General features: G+C 32.3%; 1 protein-coding gene across 2 annotated transcripts; it reads right to left on the bottom strand.

Moving 5' to 3' along the window:
- Nucleotides 1-2,348: 2,348 nt before the first annotated feature.
- Nucleotides 2,349-11,849, bottom strand: LOC145606771 (putative WD repeat-containing protein C2A9.03). 2 transcript variants are annotated; one of them, XM_081662599.1, is made up of 11 exons: nucleotides 11,740-11,849; nucleotides 11,457-11,518; nucleotides 10,706-10,844; nucleotides 10,397-10,567; nucleotides 10,231-10,317; nucleotides 8,656-8,790; nucleotides 8,283-8,393; nucleotides 7,435-7,526; nucleotides 7,238-7,343; nucleotides 6,924-7,010; nucleotides 2,349-3,107 (listed from the first exon to the last, which is right to left on the bottom strand). In XM_081662599.1, exons 3-11 carry the CDS (start codon nucleotides 10,835-10,837, stop codon nucleotides 2,694-2,696), a joined length of 1,335 nt encoding a protein of 444 aa, XP_081518725.1. In that variant the 5' UTR covers nucleotides 10,838-10,844; nucleotides 11,457-11,518; nucleotides 11,740-11,849; the 3' UTR covers nucleotides 2,349-2,693. The 2 variants fall into 2 exon arrangements, with proteins under 2 accessions (XP_081518725.1, XP_081518727.1); XM_081662601.1 differs by lacking the exon at nucleotides 11,740-11,849 and having other exon boundaries at nucleotides 10,397-10,564; nucleotides 11,457-11,718.
- Nucleotides 11,850-14,422: the final 2,573 nt, after the last annotated feature.

Raw genomic sequence — 14,422 nt, 5'->3', positions numbered from 1 at the left:
GTCATTTTACCCATTCACAACTTGTAGTGATTTCGTAAAATCAAGCCTACCACGTACGTTTATGACAACATATAATGATCATATATGGTTTCAAACGTCATTATATGACCCCGAGATATATCCCCTATGGTCTCAACACTTTTTGCCACCGGGCTCCGAAACCTCAAAGTTTCTTCAAAAAATGTGGATTATAAGCATGAATCATTTTTTATTTTTTTGATACTCATTTATTATGATGAGAAAAATACAATCATTCCAAATGTATATAACTGACTTCCTCTTCCCAATATATTAATGATTCTTTAGGTGATGATGAGAAGACAAAGAATATGGTCACTTACTAGTCAAATTATTATTACAAATTATTCCATAATATTGAATTTGTCTCGTAATGAAATATTAGTGTGTACAATAATTTAGTTTCAAGTTAATTAAGCATTCAAATTCAATTGTATTCTTGATTATGAATTATTGTTATCTCATTTAAAAAAAAAGATATAATGTGATTTAGGGGAATATATTTTGTGAGTACCAAACTTTTTCTTAATGGAAATATATTGATATTAACATACTTACAAGGTTTCTTCATGTAAGAAATTGTAGCAACACGTATAGATGAAGGAAAATGTCACAAGTATTCTAAGACGAGGCAATATCATTTTTTCTAGATTATGTATGTATGGTTATAAGTAACCTACCCTAACATCCCTAAGCAAAAGTATTATTAGTACTAATACATTAAAATTAGATGTATAGTCTGTATTATATTCCATAATTAAGTATAGTAGATTAGTACAAGTACATAAATTAGGAATATAGAAATAAGGTGCCCGAAGAAGAAGGGAACAAGGACAAGAAAACCCTAGAGCTTTCAGAATCACAAGATCCAAACAACGTTCACGGGTTTTTCCTCTATATTTTCTCCACTCCACCCAAAAAAGAAATGATTTTTTTCTCCTTTTTCACGTACTTGTAAAGTTGGCTTCTCAAAGAGGTAAGTGGTCCTATATTTCATAATTCATATGCTGCTTTTCATGCCTCATTATATATGGTACTATACCTATTGATACTAATGGTACCACCACCTACATTTTAAATTTGTTGATGGTCTTGATGCCATGAGTTGATTAAGAGCAAATAACATATACATTTGGCTACCAATACAACAAAATTCCGAGTTAGCTATGCACGTATGTATAATATCGAATCAAAAAAAAAAAAAAAATATCGAATCAAATTTATTTTTGTCTCTCGAGATATGCTTATTATGGTTCCAAACAACAATCTATATAACCCAAGAGGATACCCCACAAATTCACTTTAGTTTTGAAAAAAAAATTGAAAATAATCCGAAAACGCGAATTATAGCCTTTGATTTTTGGCAAATTTTAACTTTTTCGGAGCTTAAAAGGAAAGAAGACAAGGCACTATTCATGGACCCCACGAAACCCTGAAAGGCCATTTGGATAGTTGGAAGCGTCTTTTCTACTTCATTACCACCTTTGCAACGGTGTATTCAAATAGCCACGCACATAATTGATCAAACTGAAATCATTCTTCTCAATTTTGCATAATGTAGACTGGTTGGAAGACTTGTTATAGTACCAATCCAACTCATATGATAACGAGGAACACCTCCACAATATTTATGGGACCAAAGATCCAATTATTTTATTGAAAGCCCAAAGGCCCAACAATTAATAAGCTAGAGACAATCTTATTTTAGATTTTTTCTCTATATTACGACATGCATCATGTATTCATGTTATGCATGGCTCATTAATTTAATTTTTTATAAGATTATTAAGAGTATACATAATATTCTTATCTATTAAAATTATGTTCCAGTCCAAAGTATGGGCTAAAATTTTTCTTTGCCTCTTTACAGTTGTATAAAATATAATAGTAACATATGAATTGATTATTGTTTGTATGAATTGTAATAATATTCATCATATTTGCTCACCATACTAGTTTATGCTGTAACTAGACTAGTAATTGTTGGAAATTATCTAATATTACATCGCAAACAATAGAAACATTAGATTTTAAAAGGATTTATGACAAGTGCAAAGCAAATGAGGCGATATCATCATACTCTCTCCGTTCTTTTTTTATTGCAAAGTTGGAGAATTTACGATTGTGGAACAAAATGTGTTGGTGTATTCAACATGTGCTGGTATCCGGGTATTAGACGTGCCACAATTGCTTAATAATGGTAAATTAATCGGCTAACACTATAAATTATCAACAAAGTTTAGTCCCGAGATCTGAATTCGAAAGGAGATTAGTCCTGCAATATCAATAAAAATCTTCACCTCATCACAGAAGAAAAACAAGTCTCATGGTGAAGGGGGAATTCAGACACCTTTCACAGATATAATGTTCATAACTAGATTTCAGACAATGTTACACCGATACATTTACATCAACCGAAAGCGAAAAACAGCCGGAAAAAGAAAAGAAGAGGGGATGGGGAGTTTAACTAGAAGAACCAGAACCCTATCATACTATGATAGCATACCTCTGCTATACAAACATCTACTAGGTATACTTTACTACTTACTAGCATAATCTCCTGCTGCTTTATTCTAATATAACCTATTTGATGCCAAAAGATCCATGATTTTAGAAACCTTGAAGCACGAATTTCAAACCCTTGCTAATGAATTGAGCAGGCGAGTTTCCATCATTCAGAAAAACGAATCCAGGTATTGGTACGCATGTTTTCTATTGTACTGTAATAAGCTTGCATAAGTCCTGTCCCATATTCCTATATATAAACATTCGTCATCAGGGCTCAAAGATACTCCGGAAATCTCCCCGAAGAAATCGATCTCCTGTCGCTTCTCATAGTTTGCTTTCGTGCTGTACACATGGACAAAATCGGCTGGTTCAGCAGCCACCATAAATTTACCGTCCGATGAAAATCGGATGGATCGGGTAGCGCCCAAGTTTCCTTTTAAGACGGCAACTGATTCTGAAAGCTTCCTCACATCCCAAACTCGGCATGTCTTATCTTGATTACCTGTGGCAAAAACTTGTCCGTCTGGATGCCAAGCAGTAGCAAAGGAAAAATCGCGATGGCCTTCCACTGTTGAAACGACCTGCCCATGCAGTAAACACATCATCATGATAAATCCTCATTTATAAAGGCCCGTTTTCAACATTCACTTTTTAAGTATTCCCTAGGTTTAGTGATCCTATCTTGACTTTTAAGGGCCTGTTTTGATTGACTGAACTAAGCTGAGCTGAACTAAACTTAACTTATTGGAGCTGAATTGAACTGAATATTTTATGAGAGGGAAATTAAGATAGGAAATAAACTGAACTTATTGGTGCTGAGTTGAGATGAACTGAAAATAAGCTGAAGAAAACATGCCCTAAGAACAAATTAACAAACATTGACCTAGCATGTTGAGATTTATACGGAGTACAAATCAACAGCATGTCCGACTTAAGTATACTGTTTGACCAATTCGTCTTTAAAAAACAACACACGTGCACAAATTTGGTATATTCCCTCCAATACTCATTATCTTTCCACTTCACTAAACTAGTAATAACCAATGAACTATTGCTAATCAATCTAAATATCAACATTAGTCGTCAATTCTGATTACATATAGTGTTGTTAAAATCACTGGGATTGAAGAATCATCCAACAACTTGGATCATGCATAAATTTGAATCAAATAAAGAATCAGTTGTGGGATCGTTAGGATTAGGATAGTATGAGAATCAATAGGATCACGATCAAATTCTGATTCTAATGATCCTACAGCATAGATTAAACGGGCATCTTTTACCAGCCTTGGGTTAGCCCAAATAAAATTGCAACTAAAGGAAACCATCAGTCAATTATTATTAGAACAGAAATGAAAAATATATATATATATATATATATATATATATATATATATATATATATATATATATATATATATCATTAAAAGAGATTTTCTTGTTTCAAGGATTAGAACTTATACTTATAATTCAAATTTCATTTAAAAACATCTATCTTTTTAGAATTTTTTATAGAAATAAAATTCTACTAGGAATTGGTCCAAGGCTAAAATTTTGTTCATCTTTATACTTCCTCCATTTTTTTTCTTAGTTGCTAACGAATTAGAAATCGAATGCAGAGCAATCTAGAAGGGAGGGGGAAAAAAAAAGAGAGAGAAAAATTTAATGACATAGGTGAGGCCGTGAGGATGATGATACTTGTGAACATCGACGAAATAATAATCCAAAAGGAAGGGGAGATATGGATGCTTTTGTAGGTATAAGTATAACTGGAGTGTGAACAACACTAAACCAGAAATTCAAAAAGGAAGAAAGAGAAGTTTGCCAGCAAACTGCTCTTTTTTTTATTCAACACTGGTGCAATTCCCTTCAATGATAATTCTAAATTTCCTATCACAATTGAAAATTCCTATCACAGTTGAAAATTGCAAAGTATGGGATTGGACTTGAATCTCCAAGCTATCATGAGACAAGGGTTATAAAATTTTGAGCAAAAACATGACAAATGCACTAATGCGGTGACCATGCTAGAGAAATTGACGGATGGATTGGTAGGAAAAGACACTCCGTTTGTATTCCTTGGTGAATAGCAAGGTCAGTTTTCTTATCATCAATTGATACATCTAACAGACAAAGTTCTTTAATATCGGATGCAGTTATAGAAAAAGATTGGTGAAGAAAAATGTTGTGCTAGTTGTCACTGTCTTGTCACTGACAAAGTGATAATGCGGCGAACTATAAAGCTTCTGGTAAAAAATTTAATACGGCAAAGGACTATAATATTTTTGACACCATATGCTGCTAGAAGAGAGTTAAGATTAATAATTAAGGTTTATAGTGTCGCCATGCAAAGGCTAGGAAGGTAACCTGGGTGATAGAGTTTACTATAAAGAACTTATTAGACCGATGTCACACGATTTGCTGCATCTTACCTGACATGAGGTGCTTAAATGAGCTTAAAGGATCACTAATGGATTAGTTTTCAGCTAAAAATTGGGTATCCAGGAAGTTAGCCAAATCTGTTGAAAGGAAAAAAAGTTCAGGATCATCTTAGATACTAGGGAATTTTAGCAGAGCTGTAGCATGTTTAAAAGCTGCATTGCCACTAGTGAAAGTTATACAAATTATGGATTCTGATGAGAACCTATAGGATTTATCTATGAAACAAAGACGCAAGGGGAAAAAAAAAGAGTTATGTTGTTATTGATTTTAGAGTATATAGTGTTATAACACTTACCTGTTTTTCTTATAGATAATGTAGTTAAAAAGTCTTATCTATGTTTTTCTTATAGATAATGTAGTTATAAAGTCTATCTTAGACATTAATGGTGAGCATTGGGTGGAGGTACGAAAAGAATAAAAAATTTAACAAATGGATGCTTTTAAGAATGTTAGAAGAATTTATGGGCTGCCTATTGCTGTGATGGCAAGAACCAAGGGAAAAAATAAAAATAAAAATAAAAAAAGACTACATAGGCCCCAACATACACCACCCATTTTTTAATTTTTGTATTTGCAGAGAAGTTTTTGTCATGAAATTAACATGATAGTCTGTATGTGCATTAATTCATATCATAAAGCTGATTGGTGGAATTCATATGGTGATGAATATCTACAGCTAAAAAAGTTTGCAACTTAGACTTGCAGTTCTTCTGGTTGTGCAATCGAAGTGCATTTGAGATGGTAAATATGCTCTCTATTACTTACTATTTACATTATATATTTGTGGGTTACACTATAATATCTATTTATGAAAATTTTGTTGATTAATAAATTATAATAATGGGTTGTACCATACTTAAGATTAATATCTTCTTATTACTTTTGTTATAATTGTAATAGATTCATACAAAGAAAGCTTTAGGAAAATCAATTACATCAAGCAAAATAAATGATTTAGTCTTCATGATTAGTCTTCATGATGTTAATTTGATATTAAAATATAAACATGAAAACAAGCAAACATCCCGATAAGGCGATAACACAGCCACCAATTGTTTTGGAAGAGTTGCCAGTGATGGTGAGTGCATAGCACAAGTAAAAGAACATGTTCTTCCATTAAATTAAACATGGTTAATTGATCATAATTGAGCGACAAATATTACAAAATTTAAAAGGAAGTGATCTTAATATTGAATTTCAAACTTTGAGCGTTGCAACTTTTATGGGTCCAAAATTTGATGCAAAAAAGTTTGGTGATGGCAAAAACTTCTAAAATAGCCAACTAATACAGTCTACAAGAACTGATGTTGGAAGTGATGATGTTGAATATGCAAATGAGAATTTTGGATTAGATAATAAATAAATATATTGTCAAAAAAAAATATAAATAGATAAAAACCTAAGAGCTAAGTGTTCTTTGTAGTTTGTGAATTTTTAATGTAAATTAACAAAAATGACAACAAAGTCACAACACATCTATTTGTGAAAAAAAAAAAAATAAGTATAATATTTACATATTAATTCTTAATTTATTGATTTAGGTAGGATTGTACCATTTTACAATCTGATCCTACAATTTGATCCTGAGAGCCCCTTCTGTAGTGAGTAATTATAACAGAAAGTAGCCGTGAAATTGGAGGAATATTAAGAAAAAGAATAGATAAGAGTAACCCAGCAAGGGAAGAGGGAAGCATCACATTTTTCTTTATATATCTCAACTCAGTTGCTCATGTCTACTGTTTTTTCAACTAGAGTGCTAATGTCTTAGGACCCTTCAATGTACCTACATTTGAAAACTAATACCTAGGCCAACAACATGCAACTGCCAATACCTAAACATGCTTATGCTTATAGGATAAAAAGCACTGTCCAAACCTTAAATGGCTATGAAGCTAGGCAATACAACCCCTTAGCTCTATCGAAAAGAATTCTGCTACATGCATAGTCTGTCATACCTTTCCACTTTGCGAATCAACTAGCAACCCATCGACATGATCACCCACAACAGCAATAAGCTTCCGGTCAGGGCTAATTGATGTGTGCTGCATCAGGAAAAAAGATATAGGTCAGAAACATAGTGTAACTAGTAGCCAAATTACTGCAAAATACAACTCTAAATTAACCTCCATGCCCCATCCAACCTCCAAAAAAAAAGAGAGAGAGAGAGAGAAAAAATAGAACTTAACATTGTTTTATTTATGCTGTGAGTATAATTTGAGGTGAGTGACAAAGAGAAAGAAAGGTATGCTAAAAGTATGAAAACACTCACATTTACTGGCCAAGGGAAACGGAAGTGGTTCAAGTGCTGAAAACTCTCCATATCATACAGTCGTATTCCACAATCGTTATTTGAAGCCATAAAATGATAACAGCCACTGAAAAAAAAAATCCAACCAAAAAAAGTCTTCTGTCAACTAAGATTATAAAAGAAATAGCCACAATACTCATTTGTTGTGATTTCATTACCTCAAACTGTTGTATATCTCAACTGCGTTGGTGATAGCATTGTCATCGTATGTTGTCCGGGCACAAAAACTTATTCCTTTTTTATCAAGACGCTGCACATATAATCAAGTCAAAACAACATTGATTCCATCATATAAAGATTCTGGAACACACCAAAAGAAAAAAGGAAAGAAAAACACATGCTTGAATCCAATGCCCTGAAAGAGCATTAAGGATACATTAGGGTGAATTTTACACTAACAATGCAAACAGAGTGCCCCTACAACAAGAGCAACCAATTCAAATACTCCAAAGAGCTGATTGCAAATTCTAACTACAAGACTATGTTACTCAGAGTCTCAGACTCGCTTACTTGTGTCAGACACGAATGTCCAAGCGTCACAAATCGAACCACCAGCTTTTTTTAAAAATAAAAAATAAAAAAAAAATAAAAAAAAAATAAAAAAAAAAAAACTTCATGTTTATGGTCCAAAATGAAGTGTGTTCGTAACCATGTCAGGGTGTCATGTAACATAGCTACTAGGCTAATTTTGTAAACAAATTTTGTAAAAATAAATCAACTATTTTTTTTATTGAATAAGAAGACGATGTTATTGATCTAGAAGAGGATCAGCTTAACTCATCCTTTCAATTTTACTTTCTGCTTAGAAGTGCTAAATTGTCAGCATATATGAAGATGAACTAAACTACGAAGTCCTTTTTAAGCATAGGTCCACGATGTTGATAGAAAACTGTCCACACCAATAATATGTACGGTTGTATAGAGATAACTCAGATAAGTGACGATTCGGTTTAAGAAAAGCAAAAGAAATCAAGTATCAGTAAACAAATAAAAGATGCAAATATACCTTGCACACTAATTCTCCTTGGAATCCCCCAGCAACCATGAGTTTGTCTTTGACTGCTAGTGTACTTATCTGAGTTTGGGTAAAACCTTCCACCAAGCTCCCTTTGTGTTTCTGCAACATCAAATAACAAGAAAGCCATTAAGAGATAAAGAGCAGCCAAGGACTCATGGAAGAAGCTTTAAAAAGGATGTGGGTATGGAAAGGATTGAAAGGGGAATAATACAACCTCATAGTATGATACTATGGAAATGAAAATATTTACATTAATATGCAGTAATCTTTCCCCATACAGTTCTTTTTTTTTTTTTTTTTTGTATAAAAAAGAATAAAAAAATAAATAAAAACACACATTTCAAGACAGGAGGGAAAATACCTCATTAGGGGATACATGTCCAGCAAAATTAACAACTTCTGATAAGCTTCGAGTCAATGATGACCAATGCATCACTTGGTAGTTGGACATGAGATACACATCATGTTTTGAAGTAGCCCAAACAAGATTTCTTAACTGCAAATAGATGAATACAACAATGTCAAACAGTGATACAGCTCCAACAACATGCAGATTATGATAACATTAAAAAGAGGATCAAAAGACTCTCTCAACAGCATTCACATTACCTAGTGCTAGAACATCTGAAACTGATACCAATTGATGAAGATCTGAATTGATCTATGTGGATGAATGATTATAATTATCAATTCTAAGCCTCAATATATAGAGAAACGCACTAACTCTGAAAACGATACACAATAAAATTTCATAGGGTGCATTATCTACCTGATTTACACTTATCTGAGCCTATTGACTTATTTTAAGAATTTAATTTAAGTAGCACTTACTTTTTCCTAGACTTATGAGCACATATTTTTCTTAAAAAAAACACTGAAAATAAGGTGACCAAGACACATGGCCTTAAAGGACGCACAATGCAAATACTGACATTGGACAAGGAAATAACTCAATTTAGCATTCACAGTGGTCATAGACAGTAACAGCTAACAATAACACACAATGGAAGTCCCAGCACTCCTAAAACGTATCCATATCTCATCATGTTCTACACTTTAGTTTCCCTACATTTGATAAGTCAGCATAAAACAACCACATACTAAGCATAAATATTGCTATTTTTTATTGTCAATTGATTTCGGAATCAACTGAATGAGCTAAGAAGTGATCTCAAAGGCACAGACAGACCATTTCAAATTCGTATATATAATATCTTACATGGGTTCAAAAATCAAGTTGGCTTATTCAAGATTTATTGCTTTCAGTCTTGCACCTAAATACTTTAATTGTCTGCCTAGTTCCCACTAAGGAGCAAGGACAATTGATTACCCTTAAATTAACTCAAATTTATGAGAATTCACATGTGGAGGCAGAATCTTGAGATTTCACACATTAAAGATGACTAGATGAGTATAACAAATTTATAAATCTAGCAAGTCACTTCTTCTATTACCATATAATTTTACTTCACACCCTAACATAAGCTTAGAAGTGGTCTACATCTCAATATATTCCCTTGGGCACAAGCTATGAGCCTAGGCAAACTTCCAATCCAAAATTGAACAGCATGAAGATGCAGAGAGAGAGAGAGAGAGAGAGAGAGACGTATGAGAAAAAAAAAATTTGCACATGTGCTAAAATGCTAAACCTAATCAGAGAAAACAGATGGGAAGCCTATCAAATAACTACGGCATGAATGCTTTGAAATTCTAGGCAATAGTGCTTATCATGGCCACTATCATAATCTCCAACCAGGGAAAAAGGCCTCTGCCTAGTAAAGAGCTTAAAGCCTACAATTTTGCAACATATAACACAGACAGAAAGAGCCACATTTGCAAAATACAACACTATATATGTTAATGTAAACCTAAACTGAATCATCTGTTTTTCTCACACAATCAATACAGAAATGCAGAAAGCTAGTAAGCTACAAACCTGAAAATGTAGAATTGTAGGTTTAACCAATCTTGAATTGTAGAAGAATTCATAAAAATTTCCACCTTTCTCCTTTGACTTCCATTCCTAATCACACCAAGTAAGTCAATGCACAAAATTCCGAACAAATATTTATTCATTACACACTTCAAGGCAAGTAACCAACCTTGTCTATGGAGTCCCCAGAAGATGGGACATTCTCATAATTCTTGTACTGTTCTAGCCTAGTTAACCTGTATTTTTCTCTTGTTATGTTCAATCTATCCCATGGAATACCCTGAATGTCTTTCCCTTGTCTAGCACTGGCAGCTGAGGTATCTGTCACCTTCGTAAGCTGCTAAATCATATCAAGCAGATAAGTTTCAGTACCATAAAGAGCAATACTTGAAATCGAGAAAGAACTGCATTAAAAGCTAATATTTTAATCAAGCTTCTACACTGCTTATTGAACCACGTGAGTAGAGAGACTACATACCGCCTCATACTCATCCATTCCTAAATTGCCATCATCTCTAGCATAAAACTCCCCATCCACTTCGTCAATGAATTCAGGAACATCCTGCTCATCAGCCATGTAGTCGAATTCGTCGACTTGATGTTCAGACATGATTCACCTGAACATGAATGTCTTGGAATTAGCAAAAAAAAAGCTTGAGATTAAGAATTCATGCATAATTTCCTACCTAAACCCTATGCTTAAAGCCCAATCAGCTGCTCTATTACTCAAATATAATATATACAAAATTGGCAATCACTCATCAAATTATTCAATCAAAAGTACCAAATATCAATTAGCAGTCAATTACTAAACCCCTAATATGTATACTCAGAAAAATCAATTGCCAACAGAAATAAATCAATACTAGATCTTCTATGGATCTTCACCAACCAAAAAAAAAAAACTGAAAAATTAAATCAAAAACAGAAGCAAAATTCAATAACTCCCAATTAAATTCCAAATCTAAAGAACACCCAATTCAAAACAATCATAACCCATCTAACAAAACTTGAACCCCATACAAAAAACTCAAAAACCCAGGAAAAATAAAATCTCAAATCCCTAAAACATACCCTAAAATTGCAACCAAAGAACAACCCAGAAAAAGAAACTAGATAATAAACCCACAAAACATCAAATCAAATATTATTATAAACAAAACAAAATTAAAATACAATAAAATAAACAAAGTATGATTAATTCAGAAGATGTAAGAAAAAGACATCACCTTTTAATTAATTAAATTATAAGATAGAAGAGCAATCTGGAAAACTCTCGTTCTCCTTCAACCTGTATATCTTTCCCAATATCAGATACTATAACTTATTAATGGGGAAATGTTAATTTTTTTAATTTTTTTTTTAAGAAAATTAATTAATAAATGAATTTCTACATAAAAATTATTAAAAAAACCGACTTTATTGGGTTGTGGGGAAAAGAGAAACTAAATGGGCCTTAAAAATTGGGAAAAAATAAAAATGAACACAAAGACTCGGATGAGTCAACTCAACTCGAAAAGTAATGTGTCCCCAGAAATAGATAAATAGGTTGAAGCATTAAATTGATTTGATAAGTGAAAATCAAGGTTAATTAGATTTGAGAAATTAAATTTGGATTTAGCAAAGCAGATTTTGTGCAGAGAGGATGAGTTGTGAGGGAGGAGAGAGAATGAGGGAAAAAGACAGATTGTGATGCGACGGTGGATCCCCGATTTTTATAAAAACACTACTTCCTCCGTCCCTAAATTACATTCCTCTTTCTAGCATTAATTCCTCACATAATAGAGAGAAAGAGGAATGTAATTTAGGGACGGAGGGAGTAGTGAGTAGTCCGGGCGTTGCCCTGGGTTGCTAATATTGTAGACGTGCAATTGATAATTTTTTAAAAGGCTTTTTAAAACAGCAGTTGTCAATGTCAAACTAAAATTTAGTTATTTTTTGAAATTTTTTTTTTTTTATTTTTTAATTGACTCTTATGTTTTGCACTTATATAAATTGTTTTTTTTATAGAAATAACATACAAGTAGTTGTTATTGACTTAGATGGTTAAATAGTCATATGTCTTATAAGAGGTTGAGGGTTCGAACCCCCTTATTGGGTGATGTGGCATTGTTTGAGTAATGATGTGGCGTCATGAAATTTTGAGAAGATGATGTGGCGCAACAAAATAAGGACTGTGTGGCACATCAACGTTTTTAGGAACGCCATTAGTATAGATTATTATACCGAGTGTAAATAAATTGCTCAGCATGACACAAAGGTCACGGGTTTGAATCTCATCCACCCCTCCTTCAAAGTGAAATTAATTAGCACTAGGTTTGGGTGGACGTACTTGTGTTGCATCCACATCGGAAGTAGTAGAATTTTTTTTTTTTTTTTTTTTTTGAAATGTAATACTCCCTCCGTGTTTTAATAAGTGTTAGGGCCTATACTGATTTACTGAAAACAACTGAACAGATTGGAGCTGAACTGAACTGATTGGAGCTAAACAGAATTTTTTATGAGAGAATGAAATTAAGAATTGAATTGAACTTATTGGAGTTGAACTAAACTGATTGGAGCTGAACTAAACTGAATTGAAAATAAGCTGAAGAAAACAGGCCCTCACACTTTGACTTTTTCTACTATTCACATAATGGTTTTAACTTGATTAATTTACTAATATTTTGGATTCGCTACAAAGTACAATTTCATATTACAAAATTTCCTATGCTTTTTTTTTTAATTTTTTTTATACAAAAAATTTCCTATGATTTTAGTAGCAAATAACTAGATAAATCTATGATCAAAACCCGTGTCTCATCATGCGTGTTTGGTCAAACTGTAATGCTTATTAAAATACGGAAATAGTATAGATTTTTGTTGTAGTCATAACTCATAATCTCATACGAAAAATTGTTTTTTTTTTTTGTTTATTGACTTCCACAATTTTTTTTATTATTATTATTACCTCATTTTCAAATTATTTGCAACAATTTGCATAGGGTGTGAGTAAGGGCTTGCTCTCTTCAGATTATTTTCAGTTCAGTTCTTAATTTTCTTCTCTCATAAAATATTCAGTTCAGTTCAGTCAATCAGAACAGGCCATAAATGTTTAATCATTACAAATAATTTAAATAGAGGTAGTTTGTTTGTTTGTTTGTTTTTTTTTTAAAGAGAGGCGATCATAGAGACAGTAGTTTTGATTATCCTTACAAGTTACGGAATATAACATTGTGAGTTTACACTATTCATTTTTTTTTGTAAGATTCATACTCTAATTTAATTATGTGGTAATTCTTCAAAAAAATATTAGAGGAAGTAAATGAAATAGTTATAAAAGAAAAAAAAATAGTTGCTCCATTTAAGTTTTTGTGTTTATTTTCTCTTTGTCTGTTATCTCAAGCGAGTAAAAAAGAGATAATAAATTGATAAATATGTCGATTTTCGAGTGCAATAATCTAATTTTCAGAATGTACAATATACTTTCTAAATTTTTTTGAATTATTGTAGGGTTTTTTTTTTTTTTTTTGTGGTTTTGTTTGTTTTGTTTAGCATAGAGATATCAGCAGCAGCAATGCCACAAATTTTTATTTTTATTTATTTTTTTTTTTTTTGAAAGAAGCAGCAATGCAATGCCACAATTAGGGGGGGAAAAAAAGATGCATTTACAGAATTTGGGTAGTATTCTATTTGTCACAAAAGAAAACAAACATAATGACATGTAGTCGGCAAACAATCCCTTTTATTTCAAAAAAAAATATTCATCCCCACTAAAAAATATGATGCTTCGAAACTTATGAAATTAAAATATTCCTCAATCTTATCCGACATTGTTGACACATTGAGGATGACTTCTTTTTTTTTTTTTTCTTATTATTATTTTTTTTAAAGGTAAGGAGAAGAATCTTATCTGATTGAAATTTTTCATTGATCAACTTAAGCTAATTAGAGGACAAGACCAATAGAAAAAGGAGGGAGATAAAGAAATTTTCGCCGCTAAAGTGCCGCTATTAAACATTGATCCCATAGTTTATTTTATAGTGTTTGAGATGCTATCTTTACCACTAAACCAAGTACTATAAATATAACATGAAATGATTGAATGAACCGAGTATGAAAACAAAATAGATTAAGAGATAGTTAACCATTGAATCATGGATTTTTAGGGGTCCTAATGATACGTATGTGCGTATACAGTCATACAAGTAAACAA

This window comes from Chenopodium album, chromosome 23 (assembly GCF_948465745.1).
Source record: "Chenopodium album chromosome 23, dcCheAlbu1.1, whole genome shotgun sequence".
Taxonomy (NCBI): domain Eukaryota; kingdom Viridiplantae; phylum Streptophyta; class Magnoliopsida; order Caryophyllales; family Amaranthaceae; genus Chenopodium; species Chenopodium album.
The sequence above is the reverse complement of the archived record's forward strand: the minus strand, read 5'-3'. Positions and strand labels throughout refer to the sequence as shown.

Coding starts and splice junctions, on each gene's coding strand:
- LOC145606771 (XM_081662599.1), bottom strand. CDS start 10,837: ATGTCTGAACATCAAGTCGACGAATTCGACTACATGGCTGATGAGCAG. Junction 8,394..8,655: donor GACATGTATCCCCTAATGAG/GTATTTTCCCTC, acceptor TTGATGTTGCAG/AAACACAAAGGGAGCTTGGT. Junction 7,011..7,237: donor GTTTCCCTTGGCCAGTAAAT/GTGAGTGTTTTC, acceptor TTCCTGATGCAG/CACACATCAATTAGCCCTGA.